Source organism: Meriones unguiculatus, chromosome 3 (assembly GCF_030254825.1).
Source record: "Meriones unguiculatus strain TT.TT164.6M chromosome 3, Bangor_MerUng_6.1, whole genome shotgun sequence".
Classification (NCBI taxonomy): domain Eukaryota; kingdom Metazoa; phylum Chordata; class Mammalia; order Rodentia; family Muridae; genus Meriones; species Meriones unguiculatus.
Window position 1 is genome coordinate 125,854,184 of NC_083351.1, and position 12,193 is coordinate 125,866,376.

General features: G+C 45.9%; 1 protein-coding gene across 2 annotated transcripts in view; it reads left to right on the plus strand.

The window, feature by feature from the left end:
- Positions 1 to 5,896: 5,896 nt before the first annotated feature.
- Egflam (EGF like, fibronectin type III and laminin G domains) overlaps positions 5,897 to 12,193 on the plus strand; it is a 186,355-nt gene continuing 180,058 nt past the window's right edge. For both annotated transcript variants that reach the window (XM_060380501.1, XM_021652076.2), the window contains exon 1: positions 5,897 to 6,594. In XM_060380501.1, coding sequence (XP_060236484.1) covers positions 6,498 to 6,594 — 97 coding nt within the window. In that variant the 5' untranslated portion in view covers positions 5,897 to 6,497. The remainder of the gene's footprint in view (positions 6,595 to 12,193) is intronic.

Here is a 12,193-nt window from a genome sequence, read left to right on the forward strand (position 1 = left end):
ATTTTCTCTTAGACCCAAGTAAGTATATTCCACTGATTAAATCATGAGTGTTAAAAAAAATAACATGAATTTCCTCCATTCACTGTGGACTCATGAACCCACAACCATGAACATAGCTTCATGGGTAGCTTTGTTTTTTGTAATATATGTTCTTATTCTCAGTCTAGGATAGGTATATGTATTATTCCCAGGGTTTTGCTATCCAGTTCTTGCATTCTGAATTTCACCCACCACACATTTTCCCTTCCCATGACTATGGACATGAAGATCCTACCTGCTGTAGTTTGTGAAGTAACTCAACTAATTTACTGTTTAAATTAGTCCTTACTATTATGCTAATGGTACTGTATTAATGGGACTTCCCTTCCTTTGCAAGAAAAATACGGCCATTTTGTGAAGAAACATGTGGAGGAAAGTTCTTAAAATGTGGTTATCTACCTCTCTACTTGGTGTTCTTTAAACAAGACATTCATTTAACTGGAGGTGTATTTCAAACAGTGGAAGTTTCCAGAACACCCAGAATTTGAGCAGTAAGGTGTTTAGGGATGGTTGATCCTATGTCCTCCAAAGCTGGTCCCCAAGGAAAAGGGGCAGTCCCAGCTTTAGCCCTGAGCCTGAGCTTTTTTTTTTTTTTTTTTTTGCTTCCTGCTCAATCCGTGCAGGTCTAAATGTCAAAGGCAAGTTTAAAGTGTTCCGAAGAAAGCATGGAGTGATGTGTTTCTAACCTTGGGTAACAGATTTTGAACAGGTTAGAAAATATACTAGCCATAAATGAGAATTCACCAGAAATAAGTCTAGTACTGTTCCTGGAAAATCCTATTAGAGACATAATCATGATTTAGGCTTTAATGAGACTGATGATGTATTAGTTCCCTAGTGCTGCTGTGACAACGTGCCATATGCTGAGTGGCTTAAACAAGAGTAGTGTATTGGGGCTGGCATGCTTAGGTTCTGGGGGGAACTCTGCTTTGCACATGAACTCATTCTCAATATGTTCTAACATGCAAGGAGAGAAGAGGAGGGAAGAAGGAAGGAGAAGGGATTCTTCTTCTTCTTCTTCTTCTTCTTCTTCTTCTTCTTCTTCTTCTTCTTCTTTTTCTTCTTCTTCTTCTTCTTTTATCATGTAGTTACAGCTGACCTAAAACTGTGTAGACTTGGCTGCCTCAAACACAATTCTGACTCCTAAGTCTTGAGATTGCATACATGTCTTTTTATAATGCCACAGTCTTATTGGATTAGACTAACCCTGTGACCTCCTTAACCTTAACTGCCTTATAAAACCCTCTTATCCATGAACAGTCACATGGAATCTGGGGAATCTGGGGGCACTGGGTTATTAATTCTGAAGGGCTGCAATTCAGTCCATAGAGACGGCTATGCATTTTATAGTGGTATGTGTCATCCCATACCATGGTGTTTGCACTCAGTTATGCCAGAGTAGTCAAGAAATGATTGACTGTGCAACTGTTTGCTTCTCCCAAGAAAAACAAATCTTCTGGAGTATTCCATTTATATTGTACTTTTTTCTTATTTTTTTATTCTTTATTAATTACACTTTATTCACTTTGTATCCTCCCCTGTGGTTCCCTCCCTCCTCCCATAACAATCCCTCCCTTCCTCCACCCTCTGCATGCATGCCCCTCCCAAGTCCACTGATAAGGGAGGTCTTCTTTTCCTTCTTTCTGATCCTAGTCAATTAGGTCTCCTCAGGAGTGGCTGCATTGTCTTCTTCTGTGGCCTGGTAATGCTGCTTCCCCCTCAGGGGGAGGTAATTAAAGAGCAGGCCAATCAGTTCATGTCAGAGAGAGTCCCTGTTCCTATTACAACGGAACCCACTTGGATACTGAACTGCCATGGGCTACATCTGTGCAGGGGTTCTTAGGTTATCTCCATGCATGGTCCTTGGTTGGGTGTCAGGAAAGACCCCTGCGCTCAGATTTTTTGGTTCTGTTGCTATATTGTACTTTTGTTGTGTTTTATTTGTACTTTCTGTGGTACATTTTTTATGTTCTTATCACAGAGGCTGCCACATAATATGACCTATTCTCAATGGATATTGGAGATGGAGGAAGTGATGCCATTGTTTGAGGATCTAGTTTTATCTGTGAATGGGAGGCCTGAATTCTCTCTCAGGAATATAGAGAAATGTGAGCAGGGCTTGAAGGACACTGGGAAGATCTAGTTCTTTTTTTTTTTTAATCTTTAAAAAATTTTATATTAATTACAGTTTATTCACTTTGAATTCCAGCTCTGTAGCTCTCTCTCTGATTCCCTCCCAATCTCACCCTTCCTCCCTCATCTCCTCCCATGCCCCTTCCCCAGTCCACTGATAGAGGAGGTCCTCCTCCCCTTCCCTCTGACCCTAGCCTATCAGGGCTCATCAGGACTGGCTGCATTGTCCTCCTCTGTGGCCTGGCAAGGCTGCTCCTCCCCTGGCGGGGGGTGTCAAAGAGCCAGCCGATGAGTTCCCTGTACCCCTTACTAGGATGCCCACTTTGAGACTGAGCTGCCATGAGGATCTATTTCTTGATCTGGTTGGTGTTATAATTTGCTTGTCTTCCTATATATAATTCTTTAGGCTGAATACCAATCCTTTGCATTCTTATATATGCTATGTTAATAAAACACATGTCATGGGTATGTCACACATATATAAATCTAGTTTAGAAAAACATGTTAGTGTGAGTTTGTAAAAATATTTGTGCTTATATATTATTTACCAAAACACATTTTGGGGGGCCAAATTATCAAAGTGAAAGCATTTATCTGGGTGTGGTTGCTCACGCCTTTAATCCCAGCACTTGGCGAGGCAGAGGTAGCTGGATCTCTGTGCACTCAAGACCAGCCTGGTCTGCAAAGTGAGTCCAGGACAGCCAGAACTACACAGAGAAACCCCGTGTCAAAAAACGAAAACAAAAACATTTACCTTTGATTGATCATGGGCTCATCTATAGATGAACCCTGTAGTCTGTGATAATAAGCACATGGTGCTATATCCAAGGTCATTAACTGCAGCTTATCATGATACAATGGAAAACAGTAGAAGACAGAACAAATAAATCACACATCACACAGAAGAATATAATTATTCAGATGTTAGTGAAGAGGCAGCCGATCTGCTGACTATGCAGAAGCTCCTCTTAAGGTAAGCATAAGCATGTGTTTTTGTTTTTTTTTTTTTATGTTTGTGGACTATCTCTAGAAAGCCATCCAAAACACCTGGTGACTTTCAAGGAAAGAAAGGAAAAGGACACCTTGTTACTGTCCAATCTGCTTAACATTGCAAATTTTATTTCATTTAAGCCAATAAAACCAAACGCATTTTTTTCCTTCTGTACTTCTGTCATCTTTATTTAGAGTATTACCAAACATGCCACAATTGATAAGTTTACCTTTATTTTCTTCACATCTATCCTTGGGGTAGAAGTCAGAGTCTTCTTCCAGTGATACCGAGCAAAATAGGCAAGGCCACTTGCCTGCGGTGATATCACTAATTGAGTTTCAGTCACCAGAGAATTTGAATACTTTTTTTTTTTAAGAAAATATTCAAAGTAATTTTTGCCATTGTTAGTTCCACCTCCCCCTCCCTTTTTGGCAGGAAAAGGGTGAAAGTCAAGTGTTCCTTTGTCATTAGCTAGATTTGCAAGCAGCCTTTCCCTGCTTCAGCCTCCTTGTCTGTGGAATGGGGATAATGCTAATAACCACACCTTGGTATGGTTGCTGTGGGGGTTAAAAGCACTTCAAAGAGGGCCCTGTACCTAGAAGATATCATACAGATGTTAGTCTTAACACTCATGACTATTATTTACTCAAATTTATGCACCAGTGTCATTTTTGTTTTTATTATTATTTTTTACTTTTAGTTAATTCATTCACTTTACATCCTGACCATAGCCCTCTCCCTTCCTCTTTCTCCTTTACCCTCCCCTATTCCTTAGAAAAGGGGAACCCTACCCACTCACCCCAGCTCATCAAATCACATCAGGACTAAGCTCATCTTCTTCCCCTGTTGCCTGGCAAGGCAGCCCTGCCAGGGAGAAGTGATCAAAAAGCAGGCAATGGAGTCCATGTTAGACACAGCCTCTGCTCCCCTTACTAGGTAACCCACATGACGCTTGAATTGCCCATCAGCTACATCTGTATAGGGGGTGTAGGTCCAGTCTATGCATGGTCCTTGCTTGGTGCTTCAGTCTCCACAAGCCCTCTGGGCCCTGGTTAGTTGGCTCTGTAGGTCTTCTTGTGGAGCTCCTGTCATCTTCAGGTCCTTCTATCCTCCCCACTTTTTCACAAAGGCTCCCTACACTTTGTCCAATGTTTGGCTATGAGTCTCAGTATCTGTTTCAATCTGCTGCTGGGTGTAGCCTCTCAGAGGACAGCTATGATAGGCTCCTGTCTGTGAGCATCGAAGAGTATCATTAATAGTATCAGGGGTCTGCTATCTCCCAAGGGGTGGTTTTTTGGGTTGGGCCAGGCATTGGTTGGATAGTCTCTCAAACCCTGCGCATCTTGTAGGCAGGGTAAATTTTGGGTCGAAGTTTTTGTGGTTGAGTTGGTGTTCCCCTCCCTCCACTAGGAGTCCTGTTTAGTTAGAGGGTGTCCTCTTTAGTCTCCATGACCCCCACAACTGGGAGTCTCAGCTGGAGTCACCCCTATATCTTCCCAGAAGCCTACTCGGTCTTAGGAGAATCATTTTTAAGTGAGAACGGGCGGAACAATAAGGGAAGCATGTGCATTAGGACACTGGCTTGGTCGAGGATTCGCCAAGAACTCCGACGTCAAAAGTCACTGTTAATGTGAGCTGTCTGATAAAGAATGATTCAAAAGGGGGTGGCATGCCACGCCAAGGCAGCTGAAAGCAGACTCCATTGTGGCATGGAGGCAGGAGAGATGGACCTCTAGCGGCGGCCTCAGTGATCCTAAAGGTTTCTGTAGTGTGGCAGGAAGTACGTTTGCAAAGTCACCTCGCCTGGTTTCCCTGCAGGGCTTCATCTCCGAAGCGTAGTTCAGTCTGGAGCGTCCTGCACTCCTTCGGTGTAAAAGCAACTCCGGTGTCTCGGCTCCGACTTCAGAGGCGAACTTTGAATTCATTTATGGGACAATTGCACACCTGAAAATGCCAACGTGTGAGGAGATATATTCCTACCTCGCTAACAGGGTTAGGTTCATTACGGGATCGAGAGCAGAAATGACGGGGCGGGGATGTCAGTCATCGCTCCGCTCTCCTGAAGGAAGGTTACCAAGAAGGGGCCAGGAAGCTGCTCTGCTAGGTGGGGCGTGGCGATCACCCGCAGACTTCAGCCGCGTCTGCGGGGTGCTTCCTTAGGGCCTTTGATCTTTCCGCAGATCTGGCGAGGGCTGTTTTCCTGGCAGCGCATTCCTCTTCCTTTATTTATTGTATCTGTTTTCACGAGGGCTTGCAGGTCAGAAAGCCAGTTCGCGCAGGAGCTTGGAGCTTGCATCCTTTGGGGGCAGTATCGGCCACGCCAGCCAGCCGCGCTCATCCCTTAGGAGGGGAGGGGTCTCCCTCAGCTGGGCAGCTAAATGCTGGACCCTGCCTTGTTTCTATTCCCCAACCCCAACCTGGCCCTGCAGCGCCCCCTTTACGGAGGACCTTCTCTGTCCCAGAGGAGACGGAGTTGCCAGAATTACCTGGAGTTTGTTCTTCTTTTCTGGAGGGTCTAAAGTTGCGTTCCGCCACCACAAGGGGACCTGCTCCCTGGACACCAGCCCCTAATCTTCATTTAGCCTTTGCATCTGAGTGGCCTAACTTCAGCTCTCCATCTGTGGGCCTTAAATCCCAATTATCTTCTTAGCAGCCCAGACTCGGCCAGCCCCGCCCACCTCGTCCCCGCTTGCAAATTACGGCCCCTCCCTTGCGCTTCCTCTGGAGTCCCAGACCCAGTAGAGTAGCCTTTGAGACGTTAGGAAAAGTGGTTTAAATTGGGTGCAGGCGGACCCAGAGGGGCGTCGGGGAAGAAGGGTCAGCCAGTGGAACTGAGGCACCCCAAAAGTTCAGGGTCAGGACCCAGCCGAGGACCCTGGGTACTCAGGGTCTGAGTGAACGAACTCCCGCGGAGTGTTGAACTCGGTCCCACCCAGGCCCCCGATCTAGGTCACCCGCGGGGAAGAGCTGCGCTGGGGGCTGTCTGCTCCGGAGGTGGGCGAGGGGTGGGTTGATTCAGACCCTGCCCCTCGCTCGCTCTTCCACTAGATTGTAATTCCATCTCCGGCGGGTCGAGCCGCCCTCCCTCGGGCTGCCAGTGCGTCCCTCCCCTCGGCCTCCAGCGTCCACTCCCCAGCCTCGAAACGCTCTGCCGCTGCGAGCCCGCTCCACTCCAGCAGCCAGCCTCCCAACTGCCGCCCTGCCTCCTCGGACCCCCGAGCGGGCTCCCCACCTTCTCACCCTCGCCTCCCTGGCGTCCTCCACGTCCCCCCAGGAGACGCCCTTTCCCTGAGAGCCCGGGACTTGGCGAAACTTTGCAGACACCGTCTCTGAGATGGATTTAATCCCAACCTTCTTGCTCCATTTCTTGCTCCTGGCCTGCAGCCTCCCACCCGGCGCCGTGTCACTCCGAACCGCTCTGCGAAAATCAGGTAAAGCGCTCCGTGGCGGGCACCCCGGTCCCGGCCTTTGGTGGGGTTGCCGAGCAGACAGCTTCACGCCGCTCTCTCCGCTCCGCTCAGAGCCCAGCCGAGACGTGAGCCTCTCCCTCCCCCAGCACAGGCGCTTCCAGACAGATCGTTTGTTAAAAGAAACGACCTGTTTTCCAGAGCTGGCAGAGGTGGTGGGCTCTGTACGGGACCCCAGACTGCTAAAAGTTGGGGGCAGTGATCGCTCTGTCTCTGCTGAGAGAGCGCAGAGGACTTCAACAGCTCCTCCTGTTTCTTTGAACATCTTATTGGATTCATATTGCCTAGAGCCTAGCCATTTCCTGTTGAGTGTCTGAAGGTTTGCCCAGAGCCCCCCCTTCCTGGCTCTCCTGTCCCAAGCATCGGGTAGGGAGGGACCCGCACTTTCTCTGTTGTTGGGGTTCTCTTGCAGAAAGGAGCCCACAGTGGGTCAGCCTGATCCTCTTAGAACTCCTGTCTTTTCTCCGCTGTTCAAAGATGTGTATGCACTGTAGGCTAGTTGGTACAAAGGCTCGAAGAGAAAGCAAAGCCACAAAAACTCACATTTCCTCTAGGTAAAAAGTGGTGTGTGTGTGTGTGTGTGTTTAATCTACATTGATTTGCCTGTGTCATGAGGGAAAGTAGAACATTTTAAACAATAAAGTTTTTTTACATTGCTTCTGAGTAATGATCCGTATTCTTTGTTGGCCAGGACCATATTTAGAATTGTGAGGGGGAAAAAAATCTGCTTTTTCTTAGCTTACTTTGCAAGTGGGGGTTGTCTTATGGGATTAATTACGTCTTCTGAACAATGGAAAACAGTCTAACTATTTGAATTCAGCCTACAAAACCTCACAGAAAGTGGAATCTGCCTTCACAAATGTTTCTGCAAGAAGCAAATTAGAAAAAAAATTATCAGAATGAAAAGAAAATAATCTTGGCAGGTTTCCATTTGGCTGCTTAAGTCTATCTTACCGCTCAAGCTTCTATCTGGAGTAGTAGGACTGTTGCTCTTTATCCTAGGAGCTATCTCAGTCGTCAGGCTGTATCTGGGGTCACCTGTGTGCCCTTACCTGACTTCACAGTTAGGGCTATCCTCCGCCCCCGCACCACACTCAGATTTGAACAAATGTGTCTGCGCGCTGTCCAGTTCATCTGAGAGGCAACCGCAACTTGTCTCCTTGAGTGCTCGCTCGTTCACCGTCCAGCATTTCAATAGGAGGACCCTCTGAACTTTCTTCCTAAGAAAACCACCCTAAGATCACCGCCCCCTGCAGGTTTCTGCACAGGAAACCATCTCGCCCCTGCATTTGAATATCACCTTCATACATCCCGTCACGTCACTTAGCTAAGTGCCATGCGCAGAGTTCTTTAAGGACAGACTTCATCCATTCACGCAGGCCATAAAATTGTTTCACAACAACCTGCTTTAAAACACATGTTTCTCCCCATTTGTTCGTTTATTTTGTGTGTGTGTGTGTGTGTGTGTGTTTTCCTCATTCCTCTCCTAGAACACATTTCTGTCTGGTTCACTCAGTATCTTGTTGAGATATTCATGTCACCAGCATTACATGCTCGCTTCGTTGGTTTTTACCTGAAGTATTGACAGGAGTGGAGGTGATTTTGAAAACTTTTTAAATGTTCTTGGCCTCATCAAGGTGGAAGCAATATTTAGGCTAGCTCCAGCCTAGGAAAGGCTTTTTTTTTTTTTTTAAATTACTTCATAATTTTATCCAGACAATGGCTTTCAGGTCGGAAAGCTGCTTGGGTGAAAATGACAGCTACTTCATAAACTTCAGGGGAAATTTTCCTTGTGGGCTCATTTACATCCCACGGAAAGACTAGTTTTTGATCCGTAAAATTGGTCCAGATTAAAAACTGAATGTGCCCCTGTTGGCTCTGATGTGAACAGCAGAGGAGCTCATTTATAATCTTCCCCAGACACCAGCGAATCCCGCTCCGATCCATATGGGAGTGACTTTGTACCTTGTTTTCCACCATAGAAATTGGCTTGTGTGCAGTGCTTTGAAGGTGGCGTGGCCACCACACAGGCATTCCGAAGCAGTCTGTTTTGTTTATCTATTCCTCTTTACTCTCCTCAATCGACTTTTGATAAATCCAGTTTAGTTTCGAAGTCTTGGATTCCAATTAACCCGAAGGCTCCTTTCCTGCTTTTAGAAAGACACAGGTAGAAAAGAACACCTTGCCTCCTCACTCCAAGGTGTAGGCCCTTCTGGCCCTGAGCATTAGGAAAGAAAGCTCTGAATATGCCAAGACTCACAAGTTGCCACTGTACTGCTCAAATTAAGTCAAATTAAATAATAATAACTGACACTAATTAAGTGCTTGTTATACTGTTTTGAGAACTTGACACATACTGATTTCTTTAATCAAGCCTGCAGCCTTGTGAGCTGCACGCTGCTAGTTTCTTTGTTTTACCAAGGGTGGGGGGAGACTGTGGCTTAGGGGAGCTCAGTATCCTACCAGAGGCCCCAAGGAGGCTAGCTGGTGGAATGAGAATTTAGGCTCTGGTATTTGGCACAAAATCCCAGTTCTCAGCTGTCTTGTTTGCAGAACTATGTAGCCTTGGGTGTTTTCAAGGCTGAGTTCCCCAGGCACAGAGCCCCTGCAACCTATGTAGAGGGCCTTGCCTTGCTGTTTTGTGTGGGAGACTTCTGTCACCTATGGAAGATGACTGGACCTCCAAGCCACATAGTACCTACACTACTGATGTGGGTACAGGAAAAGCTACTGTCCCCTGACCTCATCCGTAAGAGTGTACAGACAACTGGGAACCTCTTGCTTCCTTTTGTTAGACTGATGGGGATTAATGTTTTGGTGGGAAAGAAAGGCACTGGAGTCCCTTGGTGGTAGCAGAGTGAGGTGGTGGAGAGCCTGACGTCTTCACCACCTTAACACTCCTCCTCTGCAGGCCTCCATGGCGCATAAACACAGTGTGCTGAAAAGGTTTCATTCCTGGTGTTATAGACTGGGAGCAAGCGACAGCAACTCGTTTTGCAACAGGGCTGAAGGTGATTTGTCCAAGGAGATGTCGAAAGCTGAACTGCGTTACTGTGAAGGCCACCAACACCAGTGGCCTGTAGCCTTTTGCATCTGCTTCTCAGCAGGGATTTCAGGAAGAAGGGAGGGCAAATCCACACAGCTGTGGACAAGCAGGAAGGAGGCCACCCACGGTCCACAGGCAGATCTCTGACTCCGGCCATCACTGTGAAGATCATTTCTAGGCAGCTCTATTGAAATGAGGACATTTAGGAAAATTCTTCCTCTTCAGGGATAGTTCTAACAGATATATCCAGCAATGACATCCTCAGCTGTTGAGCCTCAGCCATCCATACTGCCTAAGGGGCCATTATTCTCGCTTATCACCTGCTTACAAGCTGGTTCTCCCCTTGCAGGTGCTTGTTTTGAAATATATCTTCTTTACTATTTTCTTTACTCAATAATATAATTTTGTGTTCCTTAGTAGAAAATTTACCCATCACTGCCACTGGCAACTGATGGTCTAATTTCTGCTCCTATAAGTTTTGATTCTTCCAGAATGTCATATTTTGTGTCTGCTTTCTCGAACCCAGCACAGGGCTATGAAGATCAAGCCATGTGCAGTGGCACTCATCAGTGGTTTGTTCCTTTTTCGTTGGTTGGTAGTAGTCCTTTTAATAGATACCAGATGACCAAAGATTAACTGTTTGCTAGGGAATGACTTTTTAGGTGTTTTCAGCTTCAGGGCTGCGGTGAATTGGACTGCTACATGCAGCTACATACGTGTCTCTGTGTGTGATATGCTTTTAGTAGACCACTACTTCCGGTAGGCTGAACCTTCCAAGAGAACAGCAAGTTGTTTTTCAAAGTGGTTGTACTGTCTTGTATCGCCAGGAGCAATGGCTGAAAGTTCCAGTCATCCTGGATTTCCTACGGCATCTGGTACATACTCTAGTTTCCTTTCGGTAGCTGTGAGGAAACAAATAAACCAACAAAGCCAAAACCCAACAGAAAGAAGCTTAGCAGAGGATTTGTGTAGTTCACAATTCCGTGTTGTACTCCATCACTTGAAAGTGGCGGCAGTTTGAAGCAGCCAGCTGTGTCAGATCCAGTCAGGAGCAAAGAGAAACAAATGCACACATGCCCACTTGCTTGCCTGCTTGCGCTCAGTGATTTCCCTACTCTTATCTGTTTATGATTCCCCTGACTAGAGAATGGTGAGGCCCACAGTGGGCTGGGCCTGCTCACAGCAACCACCATAATAATCAAGACGATTCCCACAAGCCAACTCAGTGCAGATAATCCCTTCCTAATACTGTCTTCCCAGACCGTTCTAGCTTGTGACAAGTTGAAAATTAGAGCTAGCCATCAATGTACAGTTGTTCCTTTGTCATTTCCCCGTTTTTGTTTTGTTTTGGGCTTTCTAATAGATGTCTAATGATGTAGCTCATCATGGTTTTAATTTCTGTTTCCTTCATGACTAATGATATTGGACTTTTTTCTTTTCATGTGTCATTTGCCTCTGAAGTTTCTTTGGATCTTTTGACTTTTTCTTAAAAAAAAAAAAAAAAAGAGACATTTGTTTTCTTACTGAATTTTTTAGTGCTCTCTGTACATTTTGAGTGCAGTCCTTTATCAGATATGTGCTTTGAAAGCACCAGCCTTGCCAGTTTTTGTTTTGTTTGTTTGTTTGTTTTCCTCTTTTGCATGTATGTGTGTGTACCTAGGTGTGTGACAGTGGGAATTCCTGTAGAGGTCAGAGGAAAACTTCAAATGTCATCCTTCTAAGCCTATCCACCTCTCCTGATGAAGGGTCTCATATAGGTTTGGAGCTAAACCAATTAGGCTCGACTTGCTGGTAAATAAACCTCAAGGGTCCCCCAGTTCTTTCTCCCCATATTGAGATTACAAGTACATGTCACCATGCCCAGAAGTTTTCCCTGGTTTCCAGAGACTAAATTAGGTCTTCATGCTTGCAAGGGGACCACTGCCAGCTGAGCTAGGTCTCCAGCCCCTTCCCTTTGTTTCCTTAAAAGTATCTTTCCCAAAAGAAGAAAATTTGAACTTGGACCAATCCAGTTTATCTCTTTTTAATGATTACTCTTTTTAGGACAACTTAACCCATGATTTTAAAAAATGTTCTTCCTTATCTAGAACGTGTGTGTGTGTGTGTTACATAGGGTCTCTCTACATAATCCTGGCTGTCCTGGAACTCACTATATAGACCAAGCTGGCTTGGAACTCATGTAGATCTGTGTGCCTCTGCCTCCTGAGTACTGGGCTTAAAGTGTATGCCACTGTGCCAGACCATGAAGTGTGCTATTTAAGTGAAAATTTCTTTTCTCATTTGTAGATACGTTGGCTTTATTAAACAAGTACTGTTGTACTTGGCAGGGGGGCAGGGTGAATCCTTGGCTTAGTGGATTGCAGGGCCTCTGCCCACAGCAGCTGGTACCACTCAAGCCTACTCACATCCTCTTGCAGCAGATAAAGGGTAGGTCTTCTATCTCTCAGCAGGATCTGACAGTGTGGTTCTTAGGGATGTCTCTGCTGTGGCATGCCTATGGCCTGGCACCAAGAGTCA